The sequence below is a fragment of the Urocitellus parryii genome, chromosome 3, assembly GCF_045843805.1.
Source record: "Urocitellus parryii isolate mUroPar1 chromosome 3, mUroPar1.hap1, whole genome shotgun sequence".
NCBI classification, from domain to species: domain Eukaryota; kingdom Metazoa; phylum Chordata; class Mammalia; order Rodentia; family Sciuridae; genus Urocitellus; species Urocitellus parryii.
Window position 1 is genome coordinate 39473140 of NC_135533.1, and position 24308 is coordinate 39497447.

General features: G+C 33.9%; 1 protein-coding gene across 1 annotated transcript in view; it reads right to left on the reverse strand.

Moving 5' to 3' along the window:
- Positions 1 to 7776: 7776 nt before the first annotated feature.
- Positions 7777 to 24308, reverse strand: part of Ppp1r3a (protein phosphatase 1 regulatory subunit 3A) — a 37979-nt gene continuing 21447 nt past the window's right edge. The window contains exons 2-4 of the mRNA XM_026408892.2: positions 15822 to 15880; positions 15599 to 15723; positions 7777 to 13699 (exon numbers count right to left, since the gene is read on the reverse strand). Coding sequence (XP_026264677.2) covers positions 11327 to 13699; positions 15599 to 15723; positions 15822 to 15880 — 2557 coding nt within the window. The 3' untranslated portion in view covers positions 7777 to 11326. The remainder of the gene's footprint in view (positions 13700 to 15598; positions 15724 to 15821; positions 15881 to 24308) is intronic.

Below are 24308 nucleotides of genomic sequence, written 5' to 3' on the forward strand. Positions count from 1 at the left end.
TATTTTTTTCTGCATCAGTTTCATTCTTTTACTGGGATATCAGTGAACTTTTTAAATATGAAAAACCATGTTCTTCAGTCTCAGAACAAATTCTCCACTATTTATTAGACATTTTGTCACCTCAATTTCATGTGCTTGTGCCTTTGTGGAATTTCTTGGATGTGAGGCCTTCTGATTTGATGCTGGGCCTATGATTCATCTTTTTCCATTTTATCTTTTTTCACTTCTTGGTCATTTCATTCTATTCTCTCAGAAATTTCCTCAATTTTATTTTTCAACCCTTTCTAATTTTTTATTCCCACTATTATTTTTATTTTTGTTGTTCACTGTTTAGTCTTTCAAACGTCTTGTGATTCTTTTTGAATGTCTCTGATAGTTTCTTTTCTGTGAGAATAGACACAGTTGTTTTGAGATTTATTTCTGCTCCTGGCTTTATCTCTTTTATTTTAGTTCATTTGGCCCATGTTTGTTGTTGTTGTTGTTGTTGTTATTTGTTTGTTTCTCCTTTTATGATAAAGACTTTCTTCAAATACCTGTGAGTACTGGCTTTCTAATAATATTTAGAGGTGTAGTGAAATAACATAAAAGCTAATTTGGAGGCTATACCAGGGGGGAGAAGCAGGAAGACACATTGGCTGATGTCTGTCATGTAGGGAGACATTAACTGAGTTACTTCATTGATGGATCTCCAAATAAGGAATCTCCAAATGTTTCTCTCACTAAAGGTTATTTTCCTCCTTTGTTGTTAGGATGATCAGTTTACTAAAAAAGTAAAATCCCAGTTCTGCCAGGGTTGGGGAAGCACAACTGACCAACTGTGTAAAATAAGAAGACCAGGGAATCTGGGGGTCCAAACACATCTCGCAGAGTCTTTTAACCATTTATTATTTTCAAGTCTAAGATCATTTCCATTTTCTGATACACTTAGTACTTCTAACTGCTGAACATTTCTGGTGTTATGTGGTACAGTTGAATTGATTGTGAGTTTCTGTCAATACTAGGATAAATTTCAACCTTATTTGGGTTTGTAAATAAATTATCACTCATCAATACATGTTAGAACTTCCAAAATTATATTGCTACAGTTTTTCTCCATTGTCTTTGTTGTTGTAACTATATTATCTTGTCCTTTTAATTTCATTTCATGAAATTTTAAGGAGAAAAATCAACAATTATTTTGACTCTATGATGTTTATCCAGTTAAAGAGAAAACGCTTAAAAGTTATTCAGGGTGAAGCACAGATTACCTTCTTAGAATCCAGAAAATGATTGAATGTCTTCAAAGTGCTGAAGAAAAAGAACTACCCATATCAAATGCCAAGCTCAGAAAAAAAAAAAAAACACACACACACACCAAAGAGACATTTTCAGATTTACAAAGACTAAAGAAATTTTTACAAAAAGATCCTCACTAAAAGAATGATACTTCGATGTACTTTTGCTGAAAAGCAGGAAACCAAGAGAGATGGCATGAGATCCCAGAAACAAAGGCAGACACCAAGCTGGATGAACTAACTGTAAACTTAGTGATTGATTTAACCACAACTGTATGTGTGTCAAGATGATTTTTAAATTCACAATAGCTAAATTTGTGGAGCCAACCTAGATGCCCTTCAGTAGACCAATGGATTAAAAAAAATGTGGCATATAGACACAATGGAATTTTACTCAGCAATAAGAGAGTAAAATCATGGCATTTGCAGGTAAATGGGTGGCATTGGAGAAGATAATGCTAAGTGATGTTAGTCAATCCCCCAAAACCAAATGCCAAATGTTTTTTCTGATATAAGGAAGCTGACTCATAGTGAGGTGGGGAGGGGGAGCATGGGAGGAATAGATGAATTCTAGATAGGGAAGAGGGGTGGGAGGGAAAAGGAGGAGGCAGGGGATTAGCAAGGATGGTGGAATGTGATAGACATCATTATCCAAAGTACATGTATGAAGACACGAATTGGGTTTCAACATACTTTATATACAGAGATATGAAAAATTGTGGTATATATGTGTAATAAGAATTGTAATACATTTCGCTGTCATTTTTAAAATCAATTTAAAAAATAAAAAACATATAATATAAAAAAATTAATAGACATGCTTTACAAATCTACCATTCCATCAGCCCTTTGAGAACCTGAGTGGCTCCCTTTGTGGAGAATTCTTTAACTGGGAAGAAGTAGAAAAAGCTCCTCCTCATGCTCCTTCTCTTCCAGTTTCCAGTGGGGGAAAAAAAAAAAAAGGTTGCCTTTTGAATCTAATCCACACCAAGCCAATCTCTTTCTCCTTGAAGTTTAGAACTAAGATCCAGGAAAATCTAAACATCTAAAAATCAGTTAACTTTTGGGTGCGTGTAATCGGTATGTAAATCCACTGTTGGATAATTCTATGTTAGGTATCACATGTCTCAAAGAGTAAGTGGAGAGAGAAAATTCGCTGACAAAAGCAGAAAAGTGAAGTGGATGCAGAAAGTAGAAGAAAATAAAAATAAAAGATGTGAGGACATGAAAACCAGGAGAGGTTCCATTTCTGACAACTTTTCATTTCCTGACTCCTATTCCTTGTGATGCCTGTTTTCACTTCCAGCCTTGGAGTCCTTTATTTCTTATATTTCCTATTGTATGTTCCATATTTGGATTGAACTACTTTCAGAAATTATGTTTCTTTCCAACCAAAGAGCTTTGAGTGACAGATACAGTTTGACTATTACCAAATTGCCTTTGGCCTTAATAATAAAAATTGGTGATGCTTAATTTTATAAAATATCATAGACTCTTACACCTCCATGATAGAATAGCTTTATAGATACATAAAACTGAAGCCAGTGGTATTTTTGGAATATACAAAGAGAAGATTTAGAAAGAGCAGTTTTCAAAAATCTTTCCTCTGTGCTGGTGGGGAAAAGGTTAACTGAAGCCAGTAGAGGTGTGGCTAAAGCTTTTATGGCGATTATGCTGGTCTTTTGCTAGTGTATCAGCACCAACATATTCTGCAAGCCTCAGTAATCGGAGTAGTTCTTTGAATGAGCTTCCAACACACCTATCCCGTAAGCATATGTGAAGGAAAAGATCCATTGTCATTCACAGCTTCCCACAGGATACCCGATAACTTATTATTGCAAAAGCCAAAAGGTTATTGCAAAAGCCAAAACAGATGGAGTGACAGTGGTTCTGCCTTAAGATATGTTTGACTCTTACTAGATATCTGGATCATTTGTTTACATCTTCATTTATCTTGCTATTCTAATAGTGACGTCTTAGCTCATTATTGTTAAATCTCAATAATAGAATCTAGTTATTTCTCCCCAAGGTTCCTCTTCCTGATGATGAGCAAAACATATAGACATAATACAACTTTCAGCAACAGACACCACTGTAATTTGGTTAACACACAGTGGCCTCCACAACTTTCACAAAAGTTTCCTCATCTTATTCCTGACTATCCTGAATGAAGGAATTATATAGTCCTGAGTCCTCTGAATAGGCTAGAGTATCTGGTCAGACCATATTAATTATCTGTTGTTAGTATGTAGATGACTTTTTTCTAATACATTTTGAGGAGCATATTCTTCAAAAAATATTCCTACTTTTTAAACACTGCTCTCTACATTATTGCTTCTGCAAAATATTGTTCTACTTTACCTGGACTGATCAGGAGTCAGTGGTTTCAATTATATTCTGTAACCCTAAAGAAAATAATTCTGTCTGTAGATTATAAATGACATTTGAATTTGAAAACATGTTTGTTTGTTTTTTCATATGACACACAGCTCTTTAAATCTACTAGCTAGATTATTTTCTTGAACTTTTAGGGTGACATCACAATTTGTCATTCAAACAATATTATTTTTGAATATTATTGAATATTAAAGCGATGCTATTAGTGACACTCGTCATAATAAACACTATGCCAATAACATCAAGATGTATCCTCATCCTAGTTATTATATTTGTAAAAGTTAGTTATAATTTTGAAGGAGTTCATTGTTATTTCCTTGATTCCTAAAATTCTAATAGTGAAAAAAAGATGGATCCTCTCTGAAAAGTATCAAGGAAAGTGTTGCCAGAACTAGAAGCATCATGCTAAGCAAAATAAGTCCTGAAAAGACAAGTACCACATGTTTTCTCTCATATATGGAAAGTAAATAAATAATATCCATAAGAAAAAGTAAAAGTAGTAGTAAAGTGCTTTCAAGATCAAACTGTCCTTCCTTTAGGCCATTTAATTTCCTAAATGTTACCTATGTTACTGAACTGGACACAAGATGTTGCAATTCTTGGTTTGTGGTCTCAAAGGAATCTACCGTGGTTTTGGTTTTTTTTCTAATTGAAATACTTTGAATAAAAAAGAATTGAATGGAATAGAATATTTTAGAAAACTTCCATCTTTAGGAACATTGATAATGAGGATTATCTGTACATCGTGAGTCATCTGTGATATACCTATAGCACCACTTGCATGTTGATGTAGAATGTTGCACTTCATAAGAAAGCTCCCTGCACCTGGATTGAAGGAGCAACATGATGCAAGGGTCAAGAAACTCAGAAGCAAGGCTGCTGGGGTCAGAATCTAGACTCTGCCAAGTACTTGTAGCTCCTTGACCTTGGAAAATCAATCTCTTTTTTTCATCTGTTTTCATCTACAAAATGAAAAATAATAATACTTCTCTCATGAAATTCTTTTAGAAATTTTTAAAATGTGTTCTAATTAATTATACATGACAGTCGAATTCATTTTGACACATTGTACACAAATGGAGCACAACTTCTCATTCCTCTGGCTATATGATGCAGAGTCTTTAAAATAAGTGCTATCTTATATAATGAGCTTAAACAGGATTCAGTTTAAATACTCAAGAACCAATGATTGAGAGCTGTAATTGTGGCTTAGTGGTAGTGTGTTTGCCTGGCACATAGAGGCACTGGGTCTAATCTTCAGCACCAAATAAAAATAAATAAATAAAAGAATGTGTCCACCATCTACAACTATAAAAAAGAAATAAAATGTTGTGAGGAGTTGAACAATTGAAAAAAAAGCCAATGACTGTTTCACTGCACTGTTACTATTATTATCATTTTCATTAGTCATCATTATTAATATTAAAGATTGAGCTTCACCTGCACAGATCAGTGAAGGCATATATGTAGTTGCTATACTCAAAGATTCAAACTACAGCCTCATGACACCTTGCTTATTCATGTAATAACAAAATAACTATTGCACTTTAATTAAACAATAATTGAGGGATGGCAACTGGACCAGGTAGCTCAAATAATTCACTTGGGAATCGGTTTAAATTATAATCTAAAGACTTGATCCAATATAGTAAAGATTATAAAGTAAATGAGAAAATGTATATTTCATCTTACTTCCCACTTTCCTTTCCAAATTTCAAAGAGTAGAAATGCATTTATAATATTTCCACTTATTCCTGAAGGCAGAAAACAATCTTTTCTTGAATCTTGGTTCCCTTCTGTAGGTAGGACTCAGAATAATTTCACTTGGAAAGAGAAAAAAATTATATGCCTCATGAAAAAAGACAATTGGATCTCCCAGAGATGGATTTATTAATTGGGAATTCACTTAATATGTAAAAACAAAAGAGGTCTTAAGATTATATAAAAATAATTTAATGGTTTGATGTTTTCATAAATGTTCCTTGCTAAAAATAATTTTATAAACTCTAACATAAAAGCCTCCTACATAAAATTACTGAAAGTAGATTATGGGTTATTTAAGTGTTTACTGAGAATTTGTAGCATTTTATAATGACACTTAAGTACTATCTCTCTGCTGTTTGATATTATGGTTTATAGAGTGTGTCTTTAGGAAATTTTAAATTGTTTCCATTCAGAATCAAGTCAACCAACGCATGAAGTTAATGAATTCTACAATATAGCAGACATATAACTGGCTTTTGTTTAAGTCTTAAGAGTCTAATTGTTAATGATCTTAAATTGTGATAAGACATGCTTCTACATTCACAGGCTATGTGCTGCTTTCCTTTAGACTCAGCCTCTAAAAGAGGCAGGTTTTTGTCTTATTTTATTTCTCTATCTGAAAGGGAAAGAATCCTTATCAAGGAAAGAATAAATCACTACATATTACATATATCACTACACACAGTATTCATAGGTTACTACATGACTGTAATTTATTGGAAATGATAATATTGTGTTTGTATTTTCTCACACATTAATCAGGCAAACTCTTTCTTTTTAAAAAAAAAAAAAAAAACACTGTTTTTTTTCCCCCTGATTCTATTTGCTTACCCTAAATGTTGACATGCAGAACAGGTGTGAAATTGAGAGATCAGCCATTTGCAAAGGGCATGGGAGCATTTGAGAAGATTGAATTTCTTACACTTTATACCTTGTGATGTTTGTTGGTTTTTAAGCTACTGAGCTACTTCATCTGAAAACATGCCTTGTCTTTTCATTTTCACCTTAGCCACTGAATTAAGATATGCATTATTTTTATTTCAATAGATAATAGGTATATTATTTTCCAAAAGAAAAAAAAAAAGAGTGAAGGGAATGTTTCTTGTACTAGGAAGAATTCATAAATATGGAAAGTCAATTTAATTATTAAGAGAAATAAAAAGGATTGTTTCTCTCCTTCCTACATCCCAAATCTAGTGCACCTCTGTCTTGTCACATTCCCTTTGCCTTTTCAGCCTTGTCTTCAGAAGTTTCCTAAGCATCCCAGCTTTGATTTGGTTAAATTCACTCATTTTTTTCTTTTTCTTTTTTTTTAAGAGAGAGAGAGAGAGAGAGAGAGAGAGAGAGAGAGAGAGAGAGAGAGAGAGAGAGAGAGAACTTTAATATTTATTCTTTAATCATCGGCGGACACAACATCTTTGTTTTGTATGTGGTGCTGAGGATTGAACCCAGGCCACACGCATGCCAGGCGAGTGCGCTACCGCTTGAGCCACATCCCCAGCCCAAATTCACTCATTTTTAAATGAGACCTCAGAGTACCCTGTTTACATTGCAGCAACAGGAAAGAAGGGAGTTATCACTATAATTCAAGAATAAAAGAAAGGAGGTATGACTACACTTCAGTTCTATACACAAGTATTCACTGAAGATTAATACAAATTTCTCCTCAGAGAGTGGTCAGAAGAAAGAGAAGAACTGTATTCTTGTCTGGAATAAGCAGATGGTTCAGTCAGGATGATGAGGTCTCAGGGCATGCAAGAAGAGGGTTAATGTCATAAGCCATATGGAAACACAGCCCAAAAACTGAAATAGGAAGATACTTAAAAAGAATGGACACTTGAACTGTATATAGAAAAGTGTGAAAAAATGATAGGAAGAGTAACATAGAGACAACTGAAGGTGTCCTCTAGGCAAAGAGGTACATATTTAATGTCACAAAGAAACAGATATGTATAGCATATTTTGTGAAACAATGTACTTTGCCGGACTAATGGAGTATTTGAGGCAAGAGACAGTGGGAAATAAGGTTGGATGGTTTGGGTTTAATGATAAGAAGAAAGATTTACCAATTTCAGACAGAGCTAGTAATTTAATCAGGCATTGTAATTTACTGCAAAATCAGATTTTGAAGGTATTACCCAAATAATGATATATCTGTAATTCACTATTGACTTACCCCACTGCCACCTTATCTTCTTGACTACAAAGAATGGGATATAACAGGAAAAGACTTGGGGGATTTTTTATTAAATCTCAAACAAAGTATTGCTTTATCTTTGAAAAATGAATATAATATGCATGAATTTAACAAATAGAGAAATGATACAAAGTAAAAATCCTGTACTTTTTAAAGAGTTGTTTGTTTAATAAGGTTTTAGCACAATACAATTAAAGACATTTCTTACAAAACATGCACAAAGCCAGGTTGAAAAACCTTATGAAAATTTAATTTGCAGTTTAAAGTGGTTTGGGTAAAGTGATGGAAACATTGGATTAATGACCAAATCTATTTTTAAGAAGGAAAAGAAAATCATAGTGCCAAAATTTTTTATTGCAATTTTTCCCCAAACCATAAAAAAAATAAAATGAGCTTAATCAAATAAATAAAAGGAATAGTTTCAGCTGTTCTCTTCAGGTAGGTGCACAACTTTGGAAGTGTCTAGAGAATATGAGTTGTCATAGTTCTTTCATACCTTGTTGCAGAATCAAAGTCTATCCTATTGCTCAGTTTCATAGGAACTGGTTAAGATGGGATTCAACAAATAAAAGATCCTTATTGTGTGCTTCAGTTTACATATTCACTCAGTGAAAATTTGAAAGCAAAGTCAGATATTATAACAAATTGGTAAAAAGGTACTGCTTATATCTTTACTAGTTTTGTTATTTCATTTTCATAATTTTGTTTGCTTTTAAGTTTATCAATATACAAAAGGGTACCTAATAGAGAAGGCAACAGAATATGGCTTGGAAAATATTATGAACAAAGTACTATGAATGCTATTTGGGAGGAAAATAAGACATTTATTTTCCCCAAATTTGGTCTGGATACTTTTAAGTTTACCTTGTAAACCAGAAACAAAAATGTTCTGTTTCTTTTGTAAAACAGTGATAAATATATAGATACACATATTCCTTGAAATAACTCACTATGAAATTATTGGATCTCATCAGGAAGGCAGGGCTAGGTTTAACCCAATGTTCTTTAATATCTTAGGGTAAATGTCATTTTGTTGATTCATTTTCTCTTAGTTGAGACATACATTGTGGTATTGTGGCTTATACAAATGTGCTTCTTTTTAAATAAGTGTTTGTTTGCTTGACATATCAATTAATTTTTAAAATTTTGTTTCTAAAAGTCTGAAGCCCATCAGGATGAAAGGTGACAGTTTCTTATTCAATACATAAAGGAGACATATAAGGTACCTCTGGGCTGATTCTTCTGCCACACCCTCATTTGGCTCTTTATCATTACTTTATGAGACATTGTAACAGCAGCTATGCTTAAAAGATGATGACCCTTCCCATGATGATTCACAGCCAAATATTTATTAGCCAGGGTCTGCCAGTTATTCCTGAGACCCACCTTTCTTGTTTAACATAGTGCAATGACTAAAATAGCTTGCAAAATTCTACCTCTCCATCTAGCAATCAATAGTTTTCCAAGTTCTTATGACTGTATTTGAAGTTCTTTGTTAGTAATGTTTGGAAAGTCAGTTCAATCATCAATTATTTCTCTATGGCATGCAAAGAATTACACAACTATTTTTAATCCTTTGAAACTTCTTATTGTTTGATAACAAACATATGAGAAGATTTGGTAAGTAATGTTATGAAAAGTCAAATAAGAGAGATAAAAGAGGTTATGTTATTCTTTGAAGGGAATAATTTCAACTCAGGCACCTGTGTTCATAAAGTAATGTAGTATTCTTTGCATTAATGAGATGCCATATTGACTAAAACTCTTTAAAAAGTAGAATTCAAACACCAAGCCAGTAAGAACTGGAAAAATGCTAAGCTTAACTCCATTGTAATTTGGACCTGTCAACATAATATCAGGACAGCAGTTTGGGAGATAATTTCCAGGTACATTTATAGTATTCCCCTTGTAGTAAGTGAAAATATGCTTTATCAAACAATCAAATATTTGCCCTAAGTTCTACTTCAGGATGTTTATATATATTTGCTCAACTTAAAGTCAAGCATTTATTTTCAATGGGACTTGAGAGTCGCATGCATCAGGAGATTGGGAAATAGTTGTGTACCTAATAAAATTAAGAAAATCATTTACTACCAGCTAAAAGTCAGTTTTAAGTGTTTGATTCTTGTCTTCTCAAAAATACACATATGATAGTGGGCTGATATATGCAGATTTTACTCACTGAATTTACCATTACAAGTGAATAGACTATTTCTTTTCCTCTGAAGATCAACATTATGTGCTGTATCAAACATTTTCCTATGAAAAAGGAATCATCTCCATAGGCTCCTTTGTGTGACTTGCTTTCATCCCTGCAGCCAAGTTAAAAGGATCATACTACGTAATTAAAACTAGGAGTAGCTATGGATAATACTTAAGGAAAAGCTCCACCATAGAACAGAACACAGGGTTTCGTAGATTATAGTCCTTCAACAAATAGTTGTTGAAATAGATTGTATATAAATCCTTGCATTATCCCTAACTAAAATGACTAATTCTCCTATTTACTTCTTTTGCCATAGGTAACTACAACAGACAAAGTCACTGCTATATTTGACTTTCATTTCTTCTTCAGTAGATTTCCACACTTAAGTATTTACCTACTTAAAATTTTGAATTATCTTCTTAAAACCACCTAATCACATCATGAATATCACCAGAGACTGTTCTCTAAATGCACCTTGGGGAATAATTCATTGCCTTACCATGAGAAAAGATAAAAGATTAAAAAAAATTGTTTGAAGGCAAAAGTAGTAACACATAGAATACATAGTTCATTTGGATATCTTTTTTATTATTATCATTTAATGCCTTATGTTTTATAGGTACAAAGTCATTCTGAAACAATGCTTGTGGAACTTTTAATTTAAATTTTCCACTCTGAATAATAGTTGATATTGAAATTGTTCAACTATGTTACAGTCTCTCTTTATAAGAGAAAAACATCACTTAAAGACAGGCCATCCACAAAATTTTTCAGAATTGAGAAATAATTTTCCAATTGTTTCAGTCTTGGTCAAATTTGGCTTATGAACACCCTGACTTCATAGGCACAAAAAGGTATAAGGTGTATGTATGAAGTCTAAATCACGTGAATATAATCTGTGTGCTTTTTCAATTTAAGTTTACATATTTCAATATGCATGTTTTTTTCTTATAATTATGAAATGAAATTTAAAATATTTGATCTATCAGTATGTACTGATAAATGATACAGCAGTAAATGCAAATTTCGTGGTCAAGTTTAAAGGACCAAAAGAAAAAAAAAATCTTCTTTCATTGTTCATGTTTTATCTATTTTTAAAAGCCATAGGGGGAAAAGTGCTCTCAGGGAAAAAAAAAATGAAGTTTTACTGCAAAAGAAATGAATGCAAGAAATAGCACTTTAAGTAGTGAAGAGACGTGAAGCATTGCGACTTCATAGCCTGCTAAGGAGCAACAGCTGTACCTAATTTCAACTTGACGTGCTTCAGATCTCATATTCATATAGGTATTTAATGATCCAAACATAATGGTCCTATATAGAATAATTACTGATATGAAGGAGCAAACTTCATACGCATTCCTTTTTAAATGATCCTTCAAGAGAAAAACTGCACTGGCTCTTTGAACAATGAATAGTCTCTTTCACCAATCCAAATGTTTGGGGCTAAATAGCTTATCTTTTAAGAGAGAATAATAATAAGTGCCAAGGTTACTTCTTTTTGACAGACTCTTTTTGTCTCCCCTCTTCCCAGTACAGCCAGTACAATGATAAAAGGTAGAATGCCAAACCTATCATTAAGTCATACTGATAGATGGTTACAAGAAATATCAGAAACAAAAGGAAATAAGATATTTTAGAGCTGGTGTATTTTGAGAGTAGAGACTCATTGCTTTGAGCTTGACTTTCCTGGACAGAGAGACTAGCAGAAGCAGAGCTATCAGATTCTTTGTTACTAGAAGAGCATCGCGACTGTCCAGAGTTTATTAATCCTTCATTTTCATGCCTTTCCTCTTCTGTGTTCTCCAGAGGCTCACTGATTAAAATCATTGGCCCCAGAGATTTTCCCATCCTGCATTCTCCTGGTTGAAAATTCTGGCCTATACATCTTTCTTTTCTACCATCTGATATCATTATTTCTGAACTTTTGGAAAATTCTTTGGGTTTAGGCACAGCGTGATCCTGGGTTTCACTGGTTGGATTACAATTATATTCTGATTTGGTAGGAATAGAATGGGGAGTCATGGTCGCCGTTGTACTCTCTACAGCAATTGCCTGTTCACAAGATGGCACTGACACTTTAGTCTGGTGGCTGGAAATATTCTGAGAAGCTCTGCTAGTGTCTGAGTTAAAAGCAGAATAAACCAGAGCATCTAAATTTGTTTTCTTTGATAATCCTTGGACCTGTCCAAGATCTCTATTTTCTGGGACTTTTTTTTTGTCTGTTGACAACATTCCGAACTGTAAATTCAGTTTTGACATTGCTTTTTGATTGCCTGTAATGGCCTGTGAAGATTGTTCAACCGATGTGATATTTCCAGCGCCACATTTCTCCCTGTCGTGTGCCTTCCCGGGATTGTACATAGACGTGGTTTCCTCCTTCTCCATTTCATCTACATGTACGTTACAAATATCTAAACGTGACTCCTTTTCAAAGTCGTTGTCATCGATTACACCTGCTGTATCTCGTTGACAAAGGGTATAATGTGAATCATCATCTCTCCCTTCATGTGGATCAAACGCTGTTTCTTTTACCTCGATGGGCCTGTCACTTCGTGCTGTCTCTTGAGGTAGCTTAGCAATTATTGCTTTCTCTCTAGCAGACATGCTTTCTGGAGTACTTTCTGATGTTGTCTTAATTATATAAGCTGTTCCTGCTTCTGCTTTCTGAGTAATACCATGATCAGCTAGAGAAGACAGTTCGTAACGCTCTGTTTCTTGGCAGGTAAACAATTCTTCCCTAGGAGTAGCTTTCAAACTCCTAATGTTATCTCTTTTTCTGCACATGTCTTCACAATCTGCTTGTTCTTTGATCTGCTCAGCTATATTTGTCTCACTCTCTCTTGCTTTTTCCTGACTTTCCAGAACATTCCAATATTGTTTAGGCTGTTTATTCTTATTCTGATCTTCAGGATTAATCCAACCTGATTTTTCTTCTTCAATTTGGAAAAGATAATCATCCCTTAAACCATTTCCATTTCTTGGTGAGCAAGTTTGACTGGCTATCCCTTCTAAAGGAGTGCCTTCATCTCTTGCTGGACTTGTGAATACAGCGTCTTCACAATTTGGATTTTTCCTTGATGAGGGAAAAGTGTCTGCTGTGATTGTCTGGGCCAGAACTGTAGTATCTTTGCCTAGCACAGGAACTAGGTCTCTGTTCCTAGCTTCCAACCCTTCTACACTTATTTCAGGGTGGCCCATCTTTCCTTCTTGGTCATGTAAGATTGACTGAAATTTTTTGCTTTGTTTTTCATGAACACCTAAGTGTATTCTTCGTTTCTTCTCATCCATACTGTTGCTATAACCTTCTTTGGAAGATACATTTTCTGTTGATTCTTCCAGATATGTGGATGTATCTGAGTGGAAATCTCTTCTTGAACATTCCCAATCTGTTATTTCAATTTTCTTAACTCCTCCTTCATGATTCTTGTTAAGGTTTTCTGACAATAGTCGATCTGAGGAGGGACAGAATATTTGTACTCTGCCACTCACTTGGGCTGGATTGGCATTATCATCTAGAACTTCTTTGCTGCCAGTATGTAATTGCACTAATTCATCACTACTGGTTTCTCCCAGTGATGACTTGATTTTTCCCAAATCTGAAGCAATTTCCTCTGAAGCTGGATGACTATCCTCATTTCCAAAGGAATATTTTTTATTGTGGTAAAAATCTCCCTTTAAGGAACTTTCTGCTGATGAACTTGGAGACAAAGGCCTTTTGAACAAGTCAGTGCATATTTCACCATGAATTTGCTTCTTCTCTAACCCCTCAGCTTTATTTGGGAAATCAACTGGATCTGTTGAAAATGTGTTCTTTTCGTCTCTTGAAGTGGCACTTCCAGTTCTTAGTAAGCGTTGATTTATCTTATGGGATAAAAACAACAAAAATAATGACCATCTGACTAAATACATTTTATTAATTTGGTTAGTAATTATCTGATAGATTTCCTTGATGCACCTCATTTGCAAAATTTATACCAACTCTGGAAGCCTGATGTTTTGGGGAGATCCTTGTAGGCTATGACTTGGGAATGAGATTAGTAAGAAAAGGGGACCAAATTAATCACTCTCCTTCCCAGCCTCCGAATATCACATTGTATTATTCACTATTCTTGCTTGTCATTGCATTTTCTCCTCACTTAGGATATACACATTGATAGCTCCATGCTAATCAATTAGAGAGCAGCTTCCTGGGTGCCCCTCGCTGCATTTACACTTGCTGTAGGTGCCCCCATTACAGTTTCTCTTATTAATATGTTTTCTGCAAAGTCTCTGCAAACTATTAATAGCAAAACGTCACTCAAAGAAAAGTGAGGGAGTTAATGTCTCTGCAAATTCTGTTTTAATGACCCTCTGCCAACTGGTACTCAAATGTATTTGAGCTCTTCAGTGATGCCAACTGTCAGGATTTAACAGTGAGATGCCTGTGTTTTTTTTTTCCTCCTCATAACTGACATTTGCATGATCTCAATAATTATATGCAAATCTTACGTTTCCCCCTTCTTCTCACATAAGGCTCATGTTACTTGTCAACTGCACAGCTGTCTTGTAAGCCAATGCCTGTGGGTTCCACAGATTTGGTTGTATTTCCATCTATTATAGAGCTTCATTGTTTTATGCATTAACGTCAGCATGGAGCAAATTAGCATCTAAATTACTGCTCCCTGTTCATTTATTGGACGTACAATCTCAGTAACTTCTAAACAAACTTTTATATTTGAGTCTGCTCATTGTAATGAGGTGTATTGGTGAAGTATGTGATTTTTCAGGGTACTTTCATTATATTCTGTAGTTTGAAAAAAAATTGGTGATGTTAACTTTCAGCTGGTGAGAATTCTCAGAATGGGTGACAACTTTGTAGTTTCTTAAAGTTGGAGCAAAGTAAATTGCATACTTTAGTGATGCAGTTGCCATATCACTATAGAAAAGGTGGAATATGTGGGGGGAAGATAAGCTCTATTTCTTTTCTGTTTCAGCACTGACACTCGAAGAGGCAAATGTCATTTTAATCTTAGATGATTATGAATCCTTGTATCCCAATGATATGAGCTCCAACCAAATACAATAAGGGATAAATTGCATTATGTGACTCATTTACTTCTATTTCTTCCTTTATGATAAAAGTGCTATCTAAACCATCCCCCCCAAAAAATCCCCAATAGATTGAATGCTCACCAAGTGTGAAATTTATAACAAATTTAATACAAAATTGTACAGCACTGAATTTGTTTCCTGTTTAAAAATTATGGCACAGGCTATTTTCTTCTCACTTGGTAATTTAATACTTTACAATGTTATAGAACTTTGAGATTCTCACAAGGATGGAACTAAGTAAAATGTGAAATGAAATGCTGTTAAATGCAAGGATTATAGACTTGTAGAGTTGGACAGGACATTAACAATCATCTCGTCCAGCCTTCTCATTTTACAGACGAGTTTGTGCTAAGTGTACACGTGTCACAAAGATTAGAAATGCACATCAGGATAGTGCTACCTCTCCTACAATTCCTGTAAACTATTACTCAGAGCCTCTGGTACAGAGATAAGAAATGAATGTCATTAATTTACCACTGCAGAGACCAGAAGCAACATACTGAAATCAAAGTGCCTTGTTGATCAAGCTAGAGATGCAAGGAAAGAATAGACAGTGCTTTCACGTTTGCAAATTATATTAGTTGAAGCTATTGAAAAGCAGGCATTGCAGCATCTTTGAAGCATAAATGGATTCATCTTCTCTAATACCGTGGCAACCAGAACACTTACCATCAACTCTAATTCTTTTTCATTATGTTCATCATGTTCCCTGTTTACGTCTTTTACATTCTGATTACCGGTTTCCAAGTCTTCCTTGTCCTCATGAGAACAAACGATTCTTGGGATATAAGCATCTGTAAAGTTGATACAATGGCACCTTTATAAGATTGTTTCAATTGTAGGCTTTCAAAAAAGAGAAAAATTCTGTTTAAAAAATAAATAAGAATATTACCTGTAATCTTTGAATTATCAAAGTTATTCTCTTCTGATGTTACTGATGATTCTTCTTTACTGTTAAAATTAAAACAAAATGTTATACATTTGTCCTGGGACTACATCTTCTAAATATTTTTATACAGGGTGAAATTCAAATTAAGAGAAAGCCAAATAAACATTACAAAGCATATTCACATTTTCTTTTATTACTTTGTATATTTTTAAATAAAATTGATCTTTTACAATAATGCAATAGCAAATACTGACTTTGTAAAAATGTTTAATAATTCCCATAAAGCCATATTTCCAATCAAGATTACATTGCTCACATTAAAATTTATATAACCATAGTGAAAATGCATATAAATGTAAATTATTTTATCATTCATGAATTTAATAAGCACAAGTGAGAACATTTCTCTCTTGGTTTAAATAATGAAGTCTTATGCACTGGTAGTCCAGCTGTGGTCATAAAATTACTTTCTAAGATATCAACTGTTGATTTTGTATTTTATATTATCTATTTTTTTTCAACTGAATTGATATAACATTTACTCTCACTCCAGAAAAGAAGGAAAAAATTTAAAAAGCTAACTAAAAACTGAAAGGCAGCTAAATTTATACTCCATTAAAAGTTTTCATATGTGTATTGCCACTGGCCATTTTATAACCAAGACTTGCAGATTGCTCAAATGCAAGCAGATATTTTCTTTCCTTAAAATGATTCAGGTTACATTCCCTTTTTCTACTATATTCAGATAGAGCACAGATCTTTAGGGTTTATAAAGAACTCAAAAAACTAAGCTCCAAAAAGATAAATAAATAAATAACCCAATCAATAAATGGGCCAAGGACCTGAACAGACAATTCTCAGAAGAGGATATACAATCAATCAGCAAATATATGAACAAATGCTGATCATCTCTAGCAATTAGAGAAATGCAAAACAAAACTACTCTAAGATATCATCTAACTCCAGTCAGAATGGCAGCTATTATGAAGACAAACAACAATAAGTGTTGGTAAGGATGTGGGGAAAAAGGTATATTCATACATTGCTGGTGGGACTACAAATTGGTGCAGCCAATATGGAAAGCAGTATGGAGATTCCTTTGAAAACTGGAAATGAAACCACCATTTGACCCAGCTGTCCCTTTCTTCGGCCTATACCCAAAAGACTTAAAAACAGCATACTACAGGGACACATCCACATCAATGTTTATATCAGCACAATTCACAATAGCTAAACTGTGGAACCTACCTAGATGCCCTTCAGTAGATGAATGGATTTTTAAAAATGTGGTATATATACACAATAGAATATTACTCAGCAATAAAAGAGAATAAAATCATGGCATTTGCAGATAAATGGATGGAGTTAGAGAAGATAATGCTAAGTGAAGTTAGCCAATCTCAAATTTGTATATATTTATAATGTATAATTTTAGCTTTACTAAAAACATTTAGTATCTTTTGTGGAAATGTAAATGAAAATGATGTTTATGTAAAAATAATTTCATAAGAAAATACAGTTTTCATAATTGATACTGAATTGAACTATAAATTTATATTGCTTAATGAAGCATATAACTATGAAATGATTCATTTTTATGGAATCCAACAACAAACTGACCTACCTTTCCTTCTCCAAGTACATAATGTATATGTGTTCAAAATATTTAGAGACCATGAAGTGGCATTTAATTGTTCCTACTTCCTCTTTATTCCCATAACAATATAGAAAATCTCATTTGTAGAGGGAAAAATCATATCTAATGAATGATTTTGCTTTTATCTAGCCAAAATACTATCATTAATACACACAAACACACACACACACACACACACATATATGTTCGATTGTTTTAATATTTTCTTTTTTTTAGTTGTTGTTAGACCTTTGTTTTATTTATTTATATGTAGCACTGAGAATTGAATCCAGTGCCTCACACATGCCAGACAAGTGCACTACCGCTGAGCCCCAACCCAAGCCCCTAGCCCCAGTCCCTAATTCATTCTTTAAAATAATTGTTTTAAAGTAATGGAGTCAAAAGGAAAGGAGTCTGCCTTTTAAACCCATTTTGGGGACAAATGATTAGGGATCCAACTGTATTTTATTATGGTAGTGTCTTAGAAAAACATGCAAATACAGATATATAGGGAAAAGTTTGCAATCAGAGGTAAACACAAGGAAGAAAAGTAAAAACAAATGAAATTTACATATTATATGAAATACATGTAGGCAAAAAGTAATAGAAAGTGTACAAAATTCTTAAAGGGAAAAGAATAAAATTATATTAAGATATATTAAAGTAGATCTAGAAAAATTAAGTAACATACCATATTCATAGATAGGAAAGACATATTAGGAAGATATTAGTTCTCTTCCATATTGATCTGAGAATTCAATCCTAATCACAATTTTAAAACTTTATAGCATAATTTGGATGTATGAGTCCAAAGGGAAAAAAAGGACTAATGATAGCTGGAATATTTCTGAAAGATAGAAAAATAGGAGGAGGAACTTCCCTTAGCTGATTTCAGAGTTCCTACGAAGATTTAGCTACTGAGACAGTATGTACTGGTTAAGGGGAAGACAGACTGATCAACAAAACAGTACTGAGAGCTCAGTAACATAATAAGACATTATCTAAAACCTTGGTATATGGCAAATGTAGCATGTCAAACAATAGGGAAATAAAGGATTAGTCAGTTTAGGGAGACAGGGGAAATGAATTCCCTTATGGAAAAAGATGAAACTGGCACAATGCATCTTGAAAATTTAACTCCACATGGATTAAGACCATAAATGTCAAAAATCTTAAAATTCTTAGAAATATATGTGAATATCTTAGACCTCAGAGTAGGAAATATTTTCATATATAAGAAAAAAGAAAAAGTAGTCCACAAAAATCAGTTAGTGTAACTCTATGAAAATTTAAATATTGTGTCTTAAAAGACTTTATAAAAACACAAATTCCAAACTAGGAGAAGATGTTTACATTACACAAAGTCAACACAAATAAGAATTAATAGTATACACAGAGAGAACTCCAAATCAATAAGAAAGCACAACCAATTCATTTGGAAGTGAGAGGGCAGACATTTCACAAAACAGAAAGGACATGATCAATCAACACAAAGAGATGATGGGCACTGCTAGAGAACAGAGAAATGAAAATCAAGATAAAAAGGCGATAGCCTTTTATATGCATTTAATTGGAAAAAATTTAAAAGATACCAAAAGTGGAAGATGATTTGGAGACACAGACTTCTTCCACACTGCTGGTGGTACAATAAATAGTGAAACCTACTTTGGAAAACATTTTGACAGGTGCCTTTCTCAAAAATTTAACATTTATATAATCCATAACTACTGCACTTACTCCTAGGCAACATGTGAGTGAAAATATTTTTCAAACTGGCTTTCTAGACTAAATTAGGTGATGCCTATAAATAAAATTCTACTCTAAAAATTCAAAATGTCAGTCATATGATCTAGCATATCAGAGTTTCATTCAACACCTTAAGTAAATCTGATAAAGATGACAAACTTGATTATTGATGATAAAAGGGACCCAGAAATATATATGATTGTGATAAAAGTGAAATGCATTTTTTAATATTTCCCATCTTCCCTTTATGTTTCCTGAGTCCTTTTTGAACAGGTGACTTCTTTACTTTTCTGTATTCTCAGTGGTTAACACAGTGCCTGGCACATAATAGTGGCACCATAAGTGCTATTGATTAAGTAGGCTTATCCTTTCTATCCCTCCCTTTTCCTTTTTTTAATTTTTAATTGATTTAAAAAAATGACAGGGGAATGCATTACAATTCTTATTATACATATACAGCACAATTTTTCATATCTCTGATTGTATATAAAGTATGTTGACACCTATACATGTACTTTGGATAATGATGTCCATTACATTCTACCATCATTGCTAATCCCCTGCGCCCTCACTCCCCTACCCCACCCCTCTGCCATCTAGTGTTTGTCTATTCCTCACATGTTCCCTCTCCCTAGCCAACTATGAATCAGCCTCCTTATATCAGAGAAAACATTCACCATTTGTTTTTTGGGGATTGACTAATTTAACTTAGCATTATCTTCTCCAACTCCACCCATTTACCAGCAAATGCCATGATTTTATTCTCTTTTATTGCTGAGTAATATTCCCTTTTCCTTTTGACCTCTCACCAACATTACCATGGCATTGGTCTTCTCTTCTCTCTCCATTAAAGTTGAATTTCAAAAAAGGATTTAGTATTTTAAAGCACATTTATTTTTATACGTCTTCCAGGTCTTAAAATATCACCCTTTCTAAAGTTCAGGACAATTATTTTAATTCTGGATTTAAATGATTGCCCACAATATTTAAATTATTTATAAATATAGAAATTAAAAATTATGAAAATATATGTTATTTTGTGAAGCAAAATATTTATGGTACATAAATCATGATACATATAGTTATTTTATTTTATCATAGGAGGGTCATTCCATTTTCCAAAAGATATTTTGAATCCTGCTGTGCACCATGGATTGTAACAAGCCCTGTTAAATCAAAGATGGATACTCTATAGCCTCTTATCTCAGAGAATCTAAAATGTAATGACAGAAAGAGATCCATCAATAGACAATCATAATTACTGTAATAAGTAATGTCTAGAATAACAAAAAAAGACATGACAATGACTTTCTTAGAGCTAAGAGAGGCCAGAAATGAAGACACTGTCAGAACAATCAAGAAATTTTTCACAAAGAAGTAACATTCTGAGTTAGTTTTTAGGAATCAGTGAGAGGCTCCCAATTAGAGAAGAATGATAAGGTCATTTTAGGCAGAGGAAAGAACAAGTGGTTAAACATGAGAGTAAGAAAGCACAACAGTAAAAGCCACCCAGATGCAAGATGTTCAGAGGGTTTGAACTGTGGAGGAAGAATCCATGGGACTCCACTGGAGTTAGTTTGAGCCAGACAGTAAATGGTTTAACCAGACAGACAAAATGGGGCTGAATTATTTAGGTATTTTTTTAACCTATGGAGTGGAAGTAAAGAGATTAAACTTGAGAGCTAGAGTAAGAGTAAGAGAGAGACAAAGAAGGAGGGAGGAAGAGATAGGTAAGGCACCTATCCCCGGAAACACTGTAAAGGAGAGCCATGTATGGGCCACAGTGAAGCAGGAAGACTGTCACCAGGTTCCTGCAACAATGCAGGCAGGAATAATGAGAGCTAAGAATGAGGGTAATGAGGAGGGAGGAGAAGAATCAAATTTGAGTTACAAATTTTAATGCAGCATCAGTATGACTTGTTGATCAATTTCCTATGTATAATTTTTAAAATTCCTCTGTGTGCCTGACCTTGGTTACATTTATGAGAATTAGAAATCTGCAGTGTTGCTTCTGCCAAGACCTAAGATAGGGAAAGTTCAGTCTGGTGGTTAACTGAGGATTCCTGCATTACAAGTCAGCAACGTGTTGAGTTAGTCAGCAGGCTGCCATCCTCATAGGGGGTAAGTGACCTATGCGTAGGCACAGATGTAGATACCACACTCAGGCTTTTCCCCTCATCTCTGGCTCATAGCCCTTACAGTGGATGAGCAACTTATGCCTAGGTTTTCAGTTTTATTCTAGTCCTTCACAGGGGGAAATAAAATGCTTCCCGATCCACAATTTGTTAACCCAAGTCTATTAAATTCTAAGTAGTCCTTGAAATTTTTGTTACTAGATTCGGGCATTCTACAATAATGGGTTTCCAAGAAATGAAACCAAGATCACATAGAAACTTTAAGCCTCTCAATTGTTCAGGAGCCCTGCTACCTTCTCCCTACCTTCTCCCACAAATGCTATCACTCTCAAATGTTACAACAGCTCCCAGAATTGCTTTCAATCAGAACCCCTAACCCAATCTCTGTAACTTCTAAAATAATGTACCTGTTCACGAGGTGAGGAGATGAAATATAGTATCATGATGTTGAAAATCTCCTAAAATGATGAAGGCCAGATTTGCAACATAAGCAACAATGTCCATTGAATTTAGTGATGCCTACTTTCCCTCCCTAATGACTGGCATTTTGGAAATTATTTCCTTTATTTAGATTGAACTTCTAGCCCCAAACCCATTCCCCATACTTATTACTAATTTAATAATAAAGTGTGTCTGCAACATATTTGCCACTATTTAGGATGAATGAAAAGATGAACAGAGGTTTCTAGTTTGAGAATTTAAAAGGATGGAGCCACCATAACTTGAAATGGGGAGTTTAGGAAGACAAGCACAGGTAAAGGAAACAGGACAAGTATTATTGCAGAAATTGTCTTTATCTTAAAAGATGTTTGACCACATTGGAAATGGATACTAGTGCTTGTTGAAAGAACAATTCCCAATTTTGCCGTTTTTCCTTTACAACTCACAGTATCAGGTTTGTATCATCTTTACAATTGAAGGTGAATTTATTCCTATTTTTTTTAAAGTGGGACATAATAATGAAATTTTATGTAATGATCTACAGTAAATATTAAATATGTGCTATTATATGGAGAAGTGAACTTTTTCCAGCCAATAGTTAGGCTTTTGAGGTATCACAGTAGTTTTAAATTCATAGCAATCCATTTTTATTTGTCCACTCAATTATCATTAAACAAATATTATATTGAATACCTACAAATTCCCCAATGTTGCATAAGACCACAGTGAATAAGATGGGAGTCCCTTCCCACAAGGTCTTACCCAATAGTGGGGAGAGTAAACAAACAAAGCAATAACACACAAGTATATAAGTATGTGCTCAGTGAATAGCAGAGTCGGGGTGAAAATAGTTTCCAGTAGTATATGACCTCTAAATTGAAACCTAAATAAGAAGTAGCATTAGCAGCAATTTCACATTTAAGGCATCATATGCATATATCTTATCAGGAAAAAGAATTATTCCAAACACATCAATTCAAGCTACAATGTAGAAAAAAAGTGAACGATGGAAAACCAGGGCATCAGTTGGTAGTCATCTCACTTAAAAGGCATAAATTTAAATCCAAACATTGCCTCCAAAAATATGATTCATAAGCTTCCTACTTGGAAATGATCTGGTCCTTGTTTCAAAGCTTCAGGAGTTTGAAACCAGATCTACTGAATTCGTGTCTTTGACATGAGAACCCGCATCTTCAACTGAATCACTAGATCTGGTGAGATGCCCTCCTGTTTGGAAACATGGGTGCAAGAGCATGTGTAGAAAGGGCTGCAATCAGAACTTCTGAGACATCATGAAGGCACTGCAGAAAGTGCCTCCCTATGCCTCAGGCTTCCAGTAAGACATACTCAATTATGATAAAGATAGACAATGAACTTCGCTCTATGAGTGAAAGAAGTTAATTGTATACATAACTCACACATACCCAGAAAAGAGGCACACTGAAGAATAGGCCAATCTTAGGTACCAGCCCCCAGAATAAAATTTCAGAACATTGGCAGGGGAGGTTTTCAACCTACCTAACACAAGAAAAAGCAAACAATAACTTGTATTTCTCAGTCAGCTGTTAATTATTCAAAATGTATCATAGATTCTTTATCTCTGAGTACCATGTTGTTCTTCAAAAAGGTTAGCCAAATTCTTCTAATTTACATAGGATCTCAGATTTGTAAAGGACCTCATACTTATATAGTCCCATCCCATCATTTTACAGAAAAGGAAGTTAAAGCCTGGTTAAACAATGTGGCAGAAGTTATACAAGTTATCTAGCCGGCAAAGCTATAAATGCAAGGGTCTTGGTCCTCAGGTCAGTTTTCTTTTCATAGAGGGTAAGAGACTTGAAAAAGAGCAGAAAAACTGGTGTGCAAATGTTTCTTTCCTAATAGTTAATACTTTCTAAATCAATTACTGACCATGTGATGTCAAACCACAGATTTCATCTGCTTATGCTTTATTTTTTTTCCAAAATATTACTTACTCTCTTACACAGAATAGTTACTAAGTATAGTTTTCAATATGTGGAAGTAATTAATGAGTTTACTATTATTATTACTTACTATTAGCTAATTATAGTAAATACCACACTTATTAAAGTAGAAACCCATAACCATCCTTCCACTTTTTCTTTAAATTTTCTGTATTTTTAATTTTCATCATGTTTTCTCATATCTTTAATTCACAAGGTACTTTTAAGAGTAAAATGTATAGCCCATGGTAGCATACTTGCTTAGACTTTTTAAATATATGCTTAGAATCATAAGTCTGTACTCTAAAAATAAATGAGTAGATCTCCAGTAAAAACTTTTATTTAAAAGTATCCTCTCCAAATACAGTGAGCACTGGAATGCTAATTCACACCTCCTTTATAATTCAATTGATTTATTCAGTGTCAGGATTTGGGCACCATGTTAATATTACTGCAGTGTCTGGGTGTGTTGTATTTCTTCATTTGGAGTTATGGTTAATTTTAACACTGTCAAAATGTAGCAGTCTTTAGTATAATTAATATGTTTTTTCCTAAAGTTCTATAAAAC